The sequence below is a fragment of the Triticum aestivum genome, chromosome 1A, assembly GCF_018294505.1.
Source record: "Triticum aestivum cultivar Chinese Spring chromosome 1A, IWGSC CS RefSeq v2.1, whole genome shotgun sequence".
Taxonomy (NCBI): Eukaryota; Viridiplantae; Streptophyta; class Magnoliopsida; order Poales; family Poaceae; genus Triticum; species Triticum aestivum.
This window is the reverse complement of record NC_057794.1, coordinates 589,375,069-589,393,662: the sequence shown is the minus strand read 5'-3', so window position 1 is coordinate 589,393,662 and position 18,594 is coordinate 589,375,069. Positions and strand designations below refer to the sequence as shown.

Below are 18,594 nucleotides of genomic sequence, written 5' to 3'. Positions count from 1 at the left end.
CAAGTCGACCAGGGCTCTCTCTTCTTGCTGTCTCCTCTCTAGCACAATTGTGCTTGTTACCCTGAATCCTGTAACCCAAACTCTTGTGAAACTGAGGGAACAGAGTGAAATCAACTTCCCTGTTAAAGCACCTAACAATGTGCATCTATTGGCGATAAGTTTAGTATTTTCGTAACTGGTCAGTCTAGCCTGAAGCTTCTTATTGGTTGATGAAAGTTTTCCTGGCTTCAATGAATGGCACCCAGCATGTACCCATCATGATCTCAAGGACATGGGACAATTACAAGAACAGTATGACTGAGCAGATCAGCAAAAATTTGGATATAAAACATTTGACAGTGGAGATCTGATGCATTTCACACTCGAATGAAGACAAGAAAACATCGCAAAATACGACAGAACATGGCGACGAAAATCAGGCAGCATCTTCCTCCCAGCTAGCACGACACTGGCCTCGTACATTTTACTTACTAGTACTTCTAGACCATAGCACTATACTCATTGCTGAAAGCACGTTAATTCATCATACCTCAATGGGTCACAGGTTAGATAGCTAGCTAAAATGCCGAAACTTTTCTACACCTAACAGGTCCAGCAAAATATAAATCCAGCTTGGCGTTCACCAAGACCACCAGACATGTTCTTTGTATTGAAACAGAATAGCTGCGGCAATCATTTCTGGAGGAAGTCTCTCATCTTCTTCAACCAAACCACGTACTCCCTCTCATCCTTGCACATCATGTACTCGTGCAGCCAGTCATGCAGTGAGTCCTTGATCCCCCTCACCTCAAGATACCCATGCAGGGACTTCCGGATGCTCTCCTTCAGAACACTGTAGAAACAGTGAGCAACTAAACATCAGAACAAAACCGTAAGATGCAATGTGCTTCAGCAGTAATCTATGTACTTCAGTAAACAGAAGACACGGGTGAATAATCAGCAAGGGGAGAAACACATACTAGAAAGAAATATTAACCTTGTACCAAGGATCCATGGAAGTATCATTCAAAGTATTACTATTTTATTTGATTATTATTCAGCAGCCTTGGTTGGAGCTTATTATGATGATTGAAATTGGAGGAACAATACAACCTAGATGAGAAAATTTGAACTTACGAGAACTGTGGCCCCTCGTACGCATACTTAGCATCCACGCTGCTGCGATTCAGCATCCTCATATTTTCAATTGCCAGTTCCTTATCTTTAAAGTTGCACACAAATTCCAGGACTAGACCTTCTGGTCTTTCAAAAGTGACAACCATCTGAATCACAGGCTTAAATGAGTCAATATGATTCTCAGCATGAGAGTCATCATTGTTCACATCTTCATCAGTATCAAAATTTGTGTAGATAATTGCTTTGACTCTCTCTCCTGCAAGCTCTCTTTTGAGAACTATGGCTTGATCACCAGGGTTATCAATTATCTCAAAGGGGAAGTCTTCTGGTAGTTCAATGAGCTGTTAAAAACACAATTCAAAACAAGTATTACAGTCACGTCATATTTTTAAAATATCAGAGTAATGTTTACAGAAAAAGATTCTTTTGAAGCAAAAGTAAAGCGTTTCTGCCAAGTAACAAGACAAAACAATCTCGTTCTTGCATAAGAATAACAAGGTATAGTATAGGACGTCATAGCCTTGTACCCATCTTTACATGATCGCAGTGATAAGATTTTCTCACACTGACATATAGCTTATGACTAGAGTTTATGGATCTCAGACGACAGTTAATACTACATAATAATCAACCTGTTGCAAGGATCATGTACATTTCAAATGTTCACAAACTTTCTCTACTAATGTCCAATTGACTCTTTAATAACTTGAAGATCTAAAAAACGAAGCTACCAAAGTCAAGTTTGTGAACCTGTTAGCAATGTACTGACAAGTTTTATTTTTACCATCGGCGCCGCTACCACCTTAATACTTTAGTGTTTAATGAGTTCTTTAATGTTGTATAGCCAACTGCAGGAGGAACAAGCACAGACATTGCAAGCACTAGTTTGTAGTACCACATAATAGGCTGCCTTAAGCCGATACTCACCTACATACAAGATTAGCAACCTACTAACATTGGCTTCCAACAGTGAGCTGTAACCAGCAAAATAATCACCTTAATTTTCGTTATGTTCCTCATATTTTTCAAATATGCGGGATCAAGGCATTTGTCCCAGTACTCACACAAGCAAGAACAAAGCTCAGTAGCCGATAAATGGAGTCGCAACGAAAAGAAAATGCAGGGGGCGGTGTTAGGGAAGTCAAGAACCTTCGAGGAGGCCTCCGCCGGCAGGAAGACGCGGTCGATCTCGTTGCCGATGAGCCGCTTCAGGTTCTCGTCCGGGCAGATCTCGGAGGGGGCCACCGGGGACTGTGACGCCAAGAAGCGGCGGCTGGTGATCCGTGAAGGAGGGGAAGCGGCGGCGGCGGAGGCGCGGAAACGTGCCAGCGAAACGGGTGCGCAGCGCTGGGACAGGGCGTAGACCTCCGACGAACAGGCGGCGCGGCGGAGGAGCCCGGCGGCGAGGGACGCCGACGACATAGTGGCGACGCTTTTTTTTTTTTGTTGGGGGAGTGTTTTCTGGATTCGACGACGGCTTGTCGCTGCGAAGACTAGGGTTTTACGGAGTTTGTTATAGGGCCGGAGAATGGAGAGTTGAGGAAAGGCAGGCATGTGAGGGGGAGGCTCAACGGCCCAGCCCAACCCAGTTCACTTGAGAACGACCCTCCAGCTATACAGCTCATTCTTCTTCTTCTTTTTTTGCTGCCCCCCAAATACAGCTTATTCCTATTTCTCAAAAACAAAAACATACAGCTTATTCCTATTGTGTTCTATATGACACTGCAACACACTTTCGCCGCATACTCATAGAGGAGGTTCTTCAGGCGGTTTAACTCTGGAGTACTAGCAAACAAGAAAAAGGTACACATGCATGTCACTGAGCGGCTGCTCGTTCTCTCCAACCGAGCGCGCACACACTTTTAAGATTTCAGGTTGAAATATCACAATATTGTCTCCAAAATGAACATATGGCAAGCGCCGGCTGCTCGCACGCGCTGCAGTTTAGCGCGTCTGCTGAAGCGGCTCGCGTGCGCTATGTTTTGCAGCGGCCGCTGGAGCCAGCACTCCACCGCGCATAAAAACTTGCGATTCCGGCGCTGTAAACGATTTTTCAGCGCGCCGTTGGAGATGCTCTCAGCATTGTTAATTCTGCCAGTGCCATTCTAGTGATTTATTTATGGATTAAATTAGTCGAAAAATTGTCTATTTACTTAACAGGCGTCACTGGTGAGACGGCGTAGTGGCCGGCTCTTTTTTTGCGGGGAAATTGGGAGCTTTATTCAACAGAAACCACCCCGACCGAATCAGCCAGGGGGCTAGTTACAAGAAAACTAGGAGTGGAGTCTAATCAACAATCTGTTACATCCAAAGTGCTAGCTTGCTTCGCACAAAGGTGAGCATGAAAATTAGCTGATCTCGAAACATGTTGAATAACAAAAGACTTAAAAAAGAGGCAAGCTCCTCAATCTCAGTAAGAATAGGCGCCACCACCGAACGATCATGGCGTGAGTGCCAGAGATTCACCATCTCTAGACTATCGGTCTCCAAGATGACTTGATCATATCCTCGAAGCCTTGCAAAAACTGCTCCATCTCGAAGAGCCAACGCTTCAGCTAGGAGGGGGTCCGTGATCCCCGTGTAGGGCTTACACCATGCAGCCTTAATCTCAGACGAGGATCGTGCCACCCCTCCAACTCCCCCTCGACGCGACTCCATAGCAATACTACCATTAGTATTGATTTTTATCCATCCTTCATCAGGCGGCCTCCACCCATGACCGAGCAAGATGCGTCCATGCGCTTGAGGTAAATCCAGCACAGCAAGAGCTTCCCGTATTCGCTTCATAGCCTGAGCGGGATCAAAACCATCTTTGTCATGTGTGATATTGTTGCGTGAAGTCCAGATAGACCACATGACAGAGATCATCTTAGCTCTATCCGACTCTGAAAATAAGGAGACACAAAGAATGTCCTTTGCCCAGGTGAGAGGATGCAAGTCTGGTCGCTTTATATCAAGCCATTCAGTTGCTTCGTTCCAGAACCTTCTCGCATGGGAACAATTCAATAAAGCATGCATCATATCATCGTCCAAGTGCAAACAGATTTTGCACTTACTCTCGGTGGATATATGTCGATATTTCAAAGTGCTTTCTACGGGCAAAATCCCGCGTAAAATGCGCCACCAGAAGACGCGCACTTTGAGCAAAACCTTGAGTTTCCATAGCCGAGACCACAACTGTTTATCCATCTCTGAAGTATCCGTCATCGTCCCTTCTTCTAGAGCTTTTTGCTCGTTCTGAATCATAAGAGAGCGATAAGCTGAATTTACAGTGTAAATCCCCGACCTCTCAGGTGCCCATTGAAGGAAATATGCCCTACAGGCAATAATAAAGTTATTATTTATTTCCTTATATCATGATAAATGTTTATTATTCATGCTAGAATTGTATTAACCGGAAACATAATACATGTGTGAATACATAGACAAACAGAGTGTCACTAGTATGCCTCTACTTGACTAGCTCGTTAATCAAAGATGGTTATGTTTCCTAACCATGGACAAAGAGTTGTTATTTGATTAACAGGATCACATCATTAGTTGAATGATTTGATTGACATGACCCATTCCATTAGCTTAGCACCCGATCGTTTAGTATGTTGCTATTGCTTTCTTCATGACTTATACATGTTCCTATGACTATGAGATTATGCAACTCCCGTTTGCCGGAGGAACACTTTGTGTGCTACCAAACGTCACAACGTAACTGGGTGATTATAAAGGAGCTCTACAGGTGTCTCCAAAAGTACATGTTGGGTTTGCGTATTTCGAGATTAGGATTTGTCACTCCGATTGTCGGAGAGGTATCTCTGGGCCCTCTCGGTAATGTACATCACTTAAGCCTTGCAAGCATTGCAACTAATGAGTTAGTTGCGGGATGATGTATTACAGAACGAGTAAAGAGACTTGCCGGTAATGAGATAGAACTAGGTACTGGATACCGACGATCGAATCTCAGGCAAGTAACATACCGATAACAAAGGGAACAACGTATGTTGTTATGCGGTCTGACCGATAAAGATCTTCGTAAAATATATAGGAGCCAATATGGGCATCCAGGTCCCGCTATTGGTTATTGACCGGAGACGTCTCTCGGTCATGTCTACATTGTTCTCGAACCGTAGGGTCGGCACGCTTAAGGTTTCGATGACAGTTATATTATGAGTTTATGAGTTTTGATGTACCGAAGGAGTTCGGAGCCCCGGATGAGATCGGGAACATGACGAGGAGTCTCGAAATGGTCGAGACGTAAAGATCGATATATTGGAAGCCTATGTTTGGACATCGGAAGTGTTCCGGGTGAAATCGGGATTTTACCGGAGTACCGGGAGGTTACCGGAACCCCCCGGGAGTCATATGGGCCTTAGTGGGCTTTAGGGGAAAGGAGAAAGGGGCAGACCAAGGTGGCCGCGTGCCTCCCCCCTCCCCTAGTCCTATTAGGACTAGGAGAGGTGGCCGGCCCCCCTCTCTCTCTTTCCCTCCCTTGATGAATCCTATTCCAACTAGGATTGGGGGGGGGGGGGAAATCCTACTCCCAGAGGGAGTAGGACTCTCATGGCGTGCCTCCCTTGGCCGACCAGCCCCTTCCCCTTGGATCCTTTATATACGGGGGCAGGGGGCACCTCTAGACACACAAGTTGATCCTTGAGATCGTTCCTTAGCCGTGTGCGGTGCCCCCTGCCACCATATTCCACCTCGATCATATCGTTGTAGTGCTTAGGCGAAGCCCTGCGTCAGTAGAACATCAAGATCGTCACCACGTCGTCGTGCTGACGAAACTCTTCCCCGACGCTTTGCTGGATCGGAGCCCGGGGATCGTCATCGAGTTGTACGTGTGCTAAGAACTCGGAGGTGCCGGAGTAACGGTGCTTGGATCGGTCGGATCGGGAAGACGTACGACTACTTCCTCTACGTTGTGTGATTGCTTCCGCAGTCGGTCTGCGTTGGTACGTAGACAACACTCTCCCCTCTCGTTGCTATGCATCACCATGATCTTGCATGTGCGTAGGAAAATTTTGAAATTACTACATTCCCCAACAGTGGTATCAGAGCCAGGTTTTATGATTTGATGTGATTTGCACGAGTAGAACACAAGTGAGTTATGGGCAATATAAGTCATACTGCCTACCAGCATGTCATACTTTGGTTCAGCGGTATTGTTGGACGAGACGACCCGGACCAACATTACGCGTACGCTTACGCGAGACCGGTTCCCCCGACGTGCTTTGCACACAGGTGGCTTGCGGGCGACTGTCTCTCCAACTTTAGTTGAACCAAGTGTGGCTGCGCCCGGTCCTTGCGAAGGTTAAAACGGAGTCTATTTGACAAACTATCATTGTGGTTTTGATGCGTAGGTGAGATTGGTTCTTGCTTAAGCCCGTAGCAGCCACGTAAAACTTGCAACAACAAAGTAGAGGACGTCTAACTTGTTTTTGCAGGGCATGTTGTGATGTGATATGGTCAAGGCATGATGCTAAATTTTATTGTATGAGATGATCATGTTTTGTAACCAAGTTATCGGCAACTGGCAGGAGCCATATGGTTGTCGCTTTATTGTATGCAATGCAATCGCGATGTAATGCTTTACTTTATCACTAAGCGGTAGCGATAGTCGCGAAAGCATAAGATTGGCGAGACGACAACGATGCTACGATGGAGATCAAGGTGTCGCGCCGGTGACGATGGTGATCATGACGGTGCTTCGGAGATGGAGATCACAAGCACATGATGATGATGGCCATATCATATCACTTATATTGATTGCATGTGATGTTTATTCTTTTATGCATCTTATCTTGCTTTGATTGACGGTAGCATTATAAGATGATCTCTCACTAAATTATCAAGAAGTGTTCTCCCTGAGTATGCACCATTGCCAAAGTTCGTCGTGCCCAGACACCACGTGATGATTGGGTGTGATAAGCTCTATGTCCATCTACAATGGGTGCAAGCCAGTTTTTGCACACGCAGAATACTCAGGTTAAACTTGACGAGCCTAGCATATGCAGATATGGCCTCGGAACACAGAGACCGAAAGGTTGAGCGTGAATCATATAGTAGATATGATCAACATAACGATGTTCACCATTGAAAACTACTCCATCTCACGTGATGATCGGATATGGTTTAGTTGATTTGGATCACGTGATCACTTAGAGGATTAGAGGGATGTCTATCTAAGTGGGAGTTCCTAAGTAATTTGATTAATTGAACTTAAACTTATCATGAACTTAGTACCTAATAGTATCTTGCTTGTTTATGTTGATTGTAGATAGATGGCTCGTGATGTTGTTCCGTTGAATTTTAATGCGTTCCTTGAGAAAGCAAAGTTGAAAGATGATGGAAGCAATTACACGGACTGGGTCCGTAACTTGAGGATTATCCTCATTGCTGCTCAGAAGAATTACGTCCTGGAAGCACCGCTGGGTGCCAGGCCTGCTGCTGGAGCAACACCAGATGTTATGAACGTCTGGCAGAGCAAAGCTGATGACTACTCGATAGTTCAATGTGCCATGCTTTACGGCTTAGAATCGGGACTTCAGCGACATTTTGAACGTCGTGGAGCATATGAGATGTTCCAGGAGTTGAAGTTAATATTTCAAGCAAATGCCCGGATTGAGAGATATGAAGTCTCCAATAAGTTCTATAGCTGCAAGATGGAGGAGAACAGTTCTGTCAGTGAGCATATACTCAAAATGTCTGGGTATAATAATCACTTGATTCAGATGGGAGTTAATCTTCCAGATGATTGCGTCATTGACAGAATTCTCCAATCACTGCCACCAAGCTACAAGAGCTTTGTGATGAACTATATTATGCAAGGGATGACCAAGACTATTCCCGAGCTCTTCGCAATGCTGAAAGCTGCGGAGGTAGAAATCAAAAAGGAGCATCAAGTGTTGATGGTTAACAAGACCATAGTTTCAAGAAAAAGGGCAAAGGGAAGAAGAAGGGGAACTTCAAGAAGAACGGCGAGCAAGTTGTTGCTCAGGAGAAGAAACCCAAGTCTGGACCTAAGCCTGAAACTGAGTGCTTCTACTGCAAGCAGACTGGTCACTGGAAGCGGAACTGCCCCAAGTATTTGGCGGATAAGAAGGATGGCAAGGTGAACAAAGGTATATGTGATATACATGTTATTGATGTGTACCTTACTAGAGCTCGCAGTAGCACCTGGGTATTTGATACTGGTTCTGTTGCCAATATTTGCAACTCGAAACAGGGACTACGGAATAAGCGGACACTGGCAAAGGACGAGGTGACGATGCGCGTGGGAAACGGTTCCAAAGTCGATGTGATCGCGGTCGGCACGCTACCTCTACATCTACCTTCGGGATTAATATTAGACCTAAATAATTGTTATTTGGTGCCAGCGTTGAGCATGAACATTATATCTGGATCTTGTTTGATGCAAGACGGTTATTCATTTAAATCAGAGAATAATGGTTGTTCTATTTATATGAGTAATATCTTTTATGGTCATGCACCTTTGAAGAATGGTCTAGTTTTGATGAATCTCGACAGTAGTGATACACATATTCATAATGTTGAAGCCAAAAGATGCAGAGTTGATAATGAAAGTGCAACTTATTTGTGGCACTGTCGTTTAGGTCATATCGGTGTAAAGCGCGTGAAGAAACTCCATACTGATGGACTTTTGGAACCACTTGATTATGAATCACTTGGTACTTGCGAACCGTGCCTCATGGGCAAGATGACTAAAACGCCGTTCTCCGGTACTACGGAGAGAGCAACAGATTTGTTGGAAATCATACATACCGATGTATGTGGTCCGATGAATATTGAGGCTCGTGGCGGATATCGTTATTTTCTCACCTTCACAGATGACTTAAGCAGATATGGGTATATCTACTTAATGAAACACAAGTCTGAAACATTTGAAAAGTTCAAAAAATTTCAGAGTGAAGTTGAAAATCATCGTAACAAGAAAATAAAGTTTCTACGATCTAATCGTGGAGGAGAATATTTGAGTTACGAGTTTGGTGTACATTTGAAAAATTGTGGAATAGTTTCGCAACTCACGCCACCCGGAACACCACAGTGTAATGGTGTGTCCGAACGTTGTAATCGTACTTTACTGGATATGGTGCGATCTATGATGTCTCTTACTGATTTACCGCTATCGTTTTGGGGTTATGCTTTAGAGACGACCGCATTCACGTTAAATAGGGCACCATCAAAATCCGTTGAGACGACGCCTTATGAACTGTGGTTTGGCAAGAAACCAAAGTTGTCATTTCTTAAAGTTTGGGGCTGCGATGCTTATGTGAAAAAGCTTCAACCTGATAAGCTCGGACCCAAATCGGAGAAATGTGTCTTCATAGGATACCCAAAGGAGACTGTTGGGTACACCTTCTATCACAGATCCGAAGGCAAAACATTCGTTGCTAAGAATGGATCCTTTCTAGAGAAGGAGTTTCTCTCGAAAGAAGTGAGTGGGAGGAAAGTAGAACTTGACGAGGTAACTGTACCTGCTCCCTTATTGGAAAGTAGTACATCACAGAAAACTGTTTCTGCGACACCTACACCAATAAGTGAGGAAGTTAATGATAATGATCATGAAACTTCAGAACAAGAAACTACTGAACCTCGTAGATCAACCAGAGTGAGATCCGCACCAGAGTGGTACGGTAATCCAGTTCTGGAAATCATGCTACTAGAACATGATGAACCTACGAACTATGAAGAAGCGATGGTGAGCCCAAATTCCGCAAAGTGGCTTGAAGCCATGAAATCTGAGATGGGATCCATGTATGAGAACAAAGTATGGACTTTGGTTGACTTGCCTGATGATCGGCAAGCAATTGAGAATAAATGGATCTTCAAGAAGAAGACCGACGCTGATGGTAATGTTACTGTCTACAAAGCTCGACTTGTCGCAAAAGGTTTTCGACAAGTTCAAGGGGTTGACTACGATGAGACCTTCTCACCAGTAGCGATGCTTAAGTCTGTCCGAATCATGTTAGCAATTGCCGCATTTTATGATTATGAAATTTGGCAGATGGATGTCAAAACTGCATTCCTGAATGGATTTTTGGAAGAAGAGTTGTATATGATGCAACCGGAAGGTTTTGTCGATCCAAAGGGAGCTAACAAAGTGTGCAAGCTCCAGCGATCCATTTATGGACTGGTGCAAGCCTCTCGGAGTTGGAATAAACGCTTTGATAGTGTGATCAAAGCATTTGGTTTTATACAGACTTTCGGAGAAGCCTGTATTTACAAGAAAGTGAGTGGGAGCTCTGTAGCATTTCTGATATTATATGTGGATGACATATTACTGATTGGAAATGATATAGAATTTCTGGATAGCATAAAGGGATACTTGAATAAAAGTTTTTCAATGAAAGACCTTGGTGAAGCTGCTTACATATTAGGCATAAAGATCTATAGAGATAGATCAAGACGCTTAATTGGACTTTCACAAAGCACATACCTTGACAAGATTTTGAAGAAGTTCAAAATGGATCAAGCAAAGAAAGGGTTCTTGCCTGTGTTACAAGGTGTGAAGTTGAGTCAGACTCAATGCCCGACCACTGCAGAAGATAGAGAGAAAATGAAAGATGTTCCCTATGCTTCAGCCATAGGCTCTATAATGTATGCAATGCTGTGTACCAGACCTGATGTGTGCCTTGCTATTAGTTTAGCAGGGAGGTACCAAAGTAATCCAGGAGTGGATCACTAGACAACGGTCAAGAACATCCTAAAATACCTGAAAAGGACTAAGGATATGTTTCTCATATATGGAGGTGACAAAGAGCTCACCGTAAGAGGTTACGTTGATGCAAGCTTTGACACTGATCCGGACGATTCTAAATCGCAAACCGGATACGTGTTTACTTTAAACGGTGGAGCTGTCAGTTGGTGCAGTTCTAAACAAAGAGTCGTAGCGGGATCTACATGTGAAGTGGAGTACATACCTGCTTCGGAAGCAGCGAACGAAGGAGTCTGGATGAAGGAGTTCATATCCGATCTAGGTGTCATACCTAGTGCGGGTCCAATGAAAATCTTTTGTGACAATACTGGTGCAATTGCCTTGGCGAAGGAATCCAGATTTCACAAAAGGACCAAACACATCAAGAGACGCTTCAATTCCATCCGGGATCTAGTCCAGGTGGGAGACATAGAGATTTGCAAGATACATACGGATCTGAATGTTGCAGACCCATTGACTAAGCCTCTTCCACGAGCAAAACATGATCAGCACCAAGGCTCCATGGGTGTTAGAATCATTACAGTGTAATCTAGATTATTGACTCTAGTGCAAGTGGGAGACTGAAGGAAATATGCCCTAGAGGCAATAATAAAGTTATTATTTATTTCCTTATATCATGATAAATGTTTATTATTCATGCTAGAATTGTATTAACCGGAAACATAATACATGTGTGAATACATAGACAAACAGAGTGTCACTAGTATGCCTCTACTTGACTAGCTCGTTAATCAAAGATGGTTATGTTTTCTAACCATGAACAAAGAGTTGTTATTTGATTAACGAGGTCACATCATTAGTTGAATGATCTGATTGACATGACCCATTCCATTAGCTTAGCACCCGATCGTTTAGTATGTTGCTATTGCTTTCTTCATAACTTATACATGTTCCTATGACTATGAGATTATGCAACTCCCGTTTGCCGGAGGAACACTTTGTGTATTACCAAATGTCACAACGTAACTGGGTGATTATAAAGGAGCTCTACAGGTGTCTCCAATGGTAGATGTTGGGTTGGCGTATTTCGAGAATAGGATTTGTCACTCCGATTGTCGGAGAGGTATCTCTGGGCCCTCTCGGTAATGCACATCACATAAGTCTTGCAAGCATTACAACTAATGAGTTAGTTGCGAGATGATGTATTACGGAACGAGTAAAGAGACTTGCCAGTAACGAGATTGAACTAGGTATTGGATACCGACGATTGAATCTCGGGCAAGTAACATACTGATGACAAAGTGAACAACGTATGTTGTTATGCGGTCTGACCGATAAAGATCTTCGTAGAATATGTAGGAACCAATATGGGCATCCAGGTCCTGCTATTGGTTATTGACCGGAGATGTGTCTCGGTCATGTCTACATTGTTCTCGAACCGTAGGGTCCACACGCTTAACGTTACGACGACAGTTATTATGAGTTTATGCATTTTGATGTACCGAAGATTGTTCGGAGTCCCGAATGTGATCACGGACATGACGAGGAGTCTCGAAATGGTCGAGACATAAAGATTGATATATTGGAAGCCTATGTTTGGACATCGGAAGTGTTCCGGGTGAAATCGGGATTTTACCGGAGTACCGGGAGGTTACCGGAACCCCCCGGGAGTCATATGGGCCTTAGTGGGCTTTAGGGGAAAGGAGAAAGGGGCAGCCCAAGGTGGCCGCGCGCCTCCCCCCTCCCCTAGTCCTATTAGGACTAGGAGAGGTGGCCGGCCCCCCTCTCTCTCTTCCCCCCCCCCTTGATGAATCCTATTCCAACTAGGATTGGGGGGGGAATCCTACTCCGAGAGGGAGTAGGACTCTCCTGGCGCGCCTCCCTTGGCTGGCCAGCCCCTCCCCCTTGGATCCTTTATATACGGGGGCAGGGGGCACCTCTAGACACACAAGTTGATCCTTGAGATCGTTCCTTAGCCGTGTGCGGTGCCCCCTGCCACCATATTCCACCTCGATCATATCGTTGTAGTGCTTAGGCGAAGCCCTGCGTCGGTAGAACATCAAGATCGTTACCACGCCGTCGTGCTGACGGAACTCTTCCCCGACGCTTTGCTGGATCGGAGCCTGGGGATCGTCATCGAGCTGTATGTGTGCTAAGAACTCGGAGGTGCCGGAGTAACGGTGCTTGGATCGGTCGGATCGGGAAGACGTACGACTACTTCCTCTACGTTGTGTGATCGCTTCCGCAGTCGGTCTGCGTTGGTACATAGACAACACTCTCCCCTCTCGTTGCTATGCATCACCATGATCTTGCGTGTGCATAGGAAAATTTTGAAATTACTACGTTCGCAACACCCATGATATAAAATCTTCTCCACCTCCCGTTCTCAATGGTATATTAAGGATTGCCTCAGCATCCGGAGGTATAAAAGATTGCCTGACAATATCAGCTTTCCACGTCCAATTCTCATCATCAATCAGATCAGCAACCCAGCTGATTTGTGCATCTCCCAGGCGGGCTACAGGGGTCATTGTAAGTGTTTCCGGGATCCATTTATCTTCCCAAATAGACACCATTGTACCGCTGCCAACACGCTTGACCAGCCCAGCCTTCAGAGCTTTCCTCCCAGCAATGATCGCTAGCCAAGTCGCCGAAAAAGTCTTGGGCGCACTTGCTTGCATAAAATCACAAGAAGGGAAGTATCGTCCTTTTAACACTCTAGAACACAGAGAGTTTGGTTCAGTCATCAACCTCCAACCATGTTTACCAAGGAGTGCTATATTGAACAATTCCAAGTCTGGGAACCCCATCCCTCCTCTGAGTTTTGGTTGTGCGAGAGCCTCCCAACTCATCCAGTGCGTTGAACACCGATCGAGAGAGCTACTCCACCTATACTTTGCCATAGAAGCGGTCAAACTCGAGCAAACTTTCTTTGTCAGTTTGAAACAACTCATGCTGAAAGTAGGTATTGCTTGAGCTATAGATTTTATTCGTACCTCTCTTCCTGCACAAGAGATCATTCTCTCGGACCCCCCTTGGAGTTTACTCCTCATTCTTTCTCCAATATGATCAAAGGTCCCACTAGTTATCCTCCCAACAGCTGTAGGCAGCGCCAAATACCGCTCACTGAATGCCTCCACATTTATTCCAAGAAATTGCTTTAAAGCTTGCCGGACCGGAGCCAAAGTGTTTGGACTAAAATAGATTGAATTTTTATCCTTATTCACTGCCTGTCCCGAACACTTGCCATGGATCCGCAAGATTTCATTCAAACGGTGAGCACTCTGCACTTGAGCTTGCATAAAAATGAGACTATTGTCTGCAAATAATAAGTGATTAATCCATGGAGACCGATAACTCACCCTTATCCCTTTATCATCTTGTGTTCCACCAAAATGATTCAGCAAAGAGGTGAAACCTTCAGCACAAAGTAGAAACAAGTATGATGATAATGGATCACCTTGCCGCAATCCAGATGATGGAGTGAAGAAAGGCAGCAGCTCACCATTGACACGTACTGAAAACCGGACCGAAATCACACATTTCAAAATCAGTCACACGAACTCTGCACCAAAACCCAGCTGCAGCATGATTGCCTCAAGATAGTGCCACTCATCATGTCCAACTTCACTGCACAAACTGCATTGCCCCTTTCTTCATTCGCTTCATAACATGCACACTCTCATGGGCAATTAAAACATTGTCAGCGATCAAGAGGCCGGGGACAAAAGCACTTTGTTCTTCTCCAATGATCTCATCCAAACAAACTCTGACCCGATTGGCAATAGCCTTTGCTGCGATTTTATACAAAACCGGACATAGAGATATTGGACGGTATTGAGAGATTTTCTGAGGGAACCGTACCTTTGGGATCAAAGTTATAGAAGTATCATTCATACCCTCCGGGAGCTCACCTCCATTCAGAAAGTCCAAAACTACCGGTACAACGTCATCTTTCAACAAGTTCCAATGGTGTTGATAAAACCGACAATAAACCCATCCACCCCTGGTGACTTTGATGGCGCCATTTGAAACAGAGCAACTTTAATTTCTTTCTCAGTATATAGTTTCTGCAGCTCCTGGTTCACAGTGTTCGTAACACGATTAGGAACAAAGTCTAGTAATTCATCCATTTGCTGGAATCCTTGCGATGTGTACAAAGCTTGGTAAAAAGCCTGAACTTCAGCTCGATCCTCTTCCACATCTGCACACTTTGAGCCATCTGCCCGCTCGAGACGCTCAATTTTATTCATGCGCTTCCGTTGAGCAGCTTGAGCCTGAGAATAGCCTGTATTTCTATCACCCTCATGGAGCCATGAGACTCGAGATCTCTACCTGACCCAAATCTCTTCTTGTTTCAGAGCCAGCCGCAGTTGTTTTGTAACTGCTCACTCTTCCTCCGTCGGCCCCCTGCCAACGGAAGTTTCTCACGCAATTTACGAACTTTTCGCGACAGGGACCCAAACTCCCGCGCCCCCCACGCCGACAAGTTTCCTTGCAACGCGTTGAGAGCTTGAGCAATGCTCTGTAAGCCCTGGCCTCCCGCACCTCACTGCCAATTGTCAATAACCAACTTATCATAGTCGACGTGCGTCTGCCAAACATCCTCATACCTGAAAGGCTTCGGCCCTCTAGGAACTGATGAAACAAAATGCTCACGGACATCCACAAAGACAAAGCTCTGGTCTGATTCTGTTGCAACAATATGATGACCTTGATATATTCAAACATATTTATGAAGGACAGATTTCCATGGTCCCTATCAAGCCGCGCTTTCACATTCGCTCTTCTCGGTTGCCTATTATCCCAAGTATACTCCACCCCGACCATTCGAGACCCGTGAGTGAGCAATGATCCGTCACTTCCCGAAATGCCCGCATCTGCCATTCCGGACGTGGTGACACAGAAAAGTGTTCTGAGCCAAATAAGGTTTCATTGAAATCACCAATGCACATACAAGCCTCATGTTGGATCTCAAACAGTGTCCTCAAAAAACGCCAACTATGATGCCTGTCCTTGGCTCGTGGTGCTCCATAGAACCATGTCACTCGCCAAGTCCTCCCATCACCACCCTTTCGCCTGACCATAACATCAATATGACAGGAACTATAATTCTTTAGCTCAACATCAAAGTCTTGAGACCAAAACAAGCCGATCCCTCCACTAAGACCCACGATGTCTACTGCGAAACAACCCGCAAAACCAAGGTGGCTCTGCAATCTTTCCACTCTTACTGCCGAAATTTGGTCTCCATCAGAAACAGGAGACCGGGACCTTCTTGCTTCACAATGCTGCGAAGCTCACGAACTGCCCCGGGGTTCCCAAGCCCCCGGCAGTTCCAGCTGAGGCAACTCATTGTCCCCGGCAGGGCTGTCTAGCAGTCGCTGCCGAACTATCCGAATTTGTTGGTTTTGGTTTCTTCTTTTTTGGTTCCCTGATCTCACCATCCACAGAGTTTGAACCTCTCTCTGAAAGTTGTCCGCTAACTAAACCCTTTGGGTCAGCATCCTCATCTACTACATGTTCAGAATTCATCAACAGCGGCATCTCGACCTTCCGGTACACCTGTTTGGGACCATGAGGTCCTCCTTTCCTCTTATTTTGATAATCTCTAGATTTTACCGGAGAGTTAACCTCCGTCCCTTTGTCTGTCGCCGACGTGGAGTTGCGAGTTTCAGCTCTGTTACTCTGTGTTCTTATCTGCTCCCTCGACGAACTCTCACTCGATGTTGTTTTCCTCCACTCTTCAGGGGCACGCAAACCCTTCCCAAATGGCAGTTCGCCATTTGCATCTCTGACACCCGGCGTTGGACAATGAAGATCTGAATGGCTCAGCCATCCACATGAGAAACAGAAATGAGGGACATTCTCGTATTGTATGTCATACGGGCCCATACACTTTCGCCTCTTTGATTCAATCAAAATCCATCTCCTCAAGGGTTTATCAACATCAATAGTCACTCTTGCCCTTAGGTATCCTGCTGCTTGATCAAACTGCACCGAAGTAGCCTGCCCATCAATTTGCTTTGCAATCTCCGCGCTCCATTTATCATTCCTCAAATTAAAGGGGAGATTAATAACCCTAGCCCACAACTGGAGCTTGTCAAACCTCAACTCCGACGGCCTCATGCATTCATCAAACTCCGAAAGGATCACTGCATTTTTACTCACATGCCATGGAGCTCCTTCCCACACACAATCTCTGTCTCTTTGTGTCGCAAATTCAGCCACAAACATGTTTTCCCCAACAGGATTAAAGAGCAGCCCTTTAGGGTTGCCCCATGCCAGATGAAGTGCATTGGAGATAGTTTGGATATGGAGAGTGTTTCGGTGAAGGACCTTCCCAGCCAACATCCACTTCTCCCTGACTTCTTCCTCATGATCGTCGAGCACCAGCGGTGTAGCCTCCTCTTCTGAGATCTCAAGCTTTCCCATGGCCTCCGCTAACTTTGCCCTAGCCGCCCCTGGCAACAAGGGCCTTTCCTCCCTGCTGCGATCCGTGGACGCTGACATCCCTCGATCAGTCTCACTGTCGCCCCACCGATGGAGATCGGCGTGCGCCGCCAGGATCCACCCTCAAACCCTAGTCGCCTCCAAACGAGAGCGCCAGGTTTTTCGGAGGAAAAAAACAGATTGAGATCGTAGTGGTCGGCTCTTTTTTTGCATGCTAATACGTGTCTCATTCATATCATAAAGATTAAAGTACAAGTCACGTAAGGACCGGCATGACAAAACTGAAAAGATAACAGAACATCTCTGAGCTTGACACCAACGCCCATCACCTGCCTCCGGCACCACGACAACAGCCACCGAAGAAGAGAATGATGGATCACCTCCTCACCCGAGCTCGACGCGGCTCCATCGCTGATATGCAGCTTTGCGGACCTCCAAGGTGGCTCACCAAAAGTGAAGCCCTTACCGTTGAACGAATCAGACCGGGGCAACACCCCGGACACGCCATCGAACTCCAGATCTGACACCCCACCGCGACTAAGACGTCGTGGAAGGAAACCATACCTGCCATCCACGAACCACGAACCCAGCACATGTTCCGTCTTCCAGATGTCGTCGATGCAGACCACAATCTGCATCCGCTCTTGAACTACTTCCCAAGCTCCGCGCCGACGCTGGAGTAAACGCTGCCGCAACGGCGGAGCCCGAGGACACAGGTCCACCACGAGGATGTCGCCGCCGCCACATCATCCTTGCTTGAACAGACTGGTTTCCAAATCCATCCCCAACCATAGGACCAATAGCCTTGTCAAGGAAGGATCCGAAGAATCTTTATTCAGCGCTGTCATCGTCGCCGCCGAAACAAAGAAAATGAATAGCCTAAAAATCTAAACTGCGAGGAAGTAAAAACAATCCACACGCGTGGATCCGGCGACCCCCTCACCACCGATGACCGAAGTCGCCGGCGGAGGGGAGCCGCCGGAGGACGGTGCTGGAAGATTGGGTCTCCTGGCGGCGGCTAGGGTTCCAGCCGCCAGGGACAGGAGGAAAAACGATGAGCAATGAATCTGTCGTAGTGGCCGGCTCTGCAAGGCCATGGGGATGCGGCGTACAGCGTACTCGTGTGATGCTTGGGAGACGGTAGAGTATAACACGGCGTGGCGGGCAGGGCCGGACGTATCGGGAGGTCTGGTAGGAAGCGGCGCTATTTTTGGCCCCTCTGTCTCTCGCGCACGTTTATGAGTGGATCCTTTCCAAATCTCATGGGATCTTGTTTTTTTTTTTGAGTTAATCATGGGATCTTGGTTATTTTGAGGAGGAAGAGAGCGTGATCAGCGTCATATATTGTGGGCCAA

The 18,594-nt window shown here is 45.9% G+C and overlaps 1 protein-coding gene and 1 pseudogene across 1 annotated transcript; both read right to left on the bottom strand.

The window, feature by feature from the left end:
- Nucleotides 1–298: 298 nt before the first annotated feature.
- On the bottom strand, nucleotides 299–2,582 carry LOC123183028 (uncharacterized protein At2g39795, mitochondrial). The gene is made up of 3 exons (XM_044595751.1): nucleotides 2,266–2,582; nucleotides 1,117–1,457; nucleotides 299–832 (listed from the first exon to the last, which is right to left on the bottom strand). Exons 1-3 carry the CDS (start codon nucleotides 2,536–2,538, stop codon nucleotides 673–675), a joined length of 774 nt encoding a protein of 257 aa, XP_044451686.1. The 5' UTR covers nucleotides 2,539–2,582; the 3' UTR covers nucleotides 299–672.
- A 752-nt stretch (nucleotides 2,583–3,334) lies between these two features.
- LOC123058570 (uncharacterized) lies at nucleotides 3,335–17,221 on the bottom strand (annotated as a pseudogene).
- Nucleotides 17,222–18,594: the final 1,373 nt, after the last annotated feature.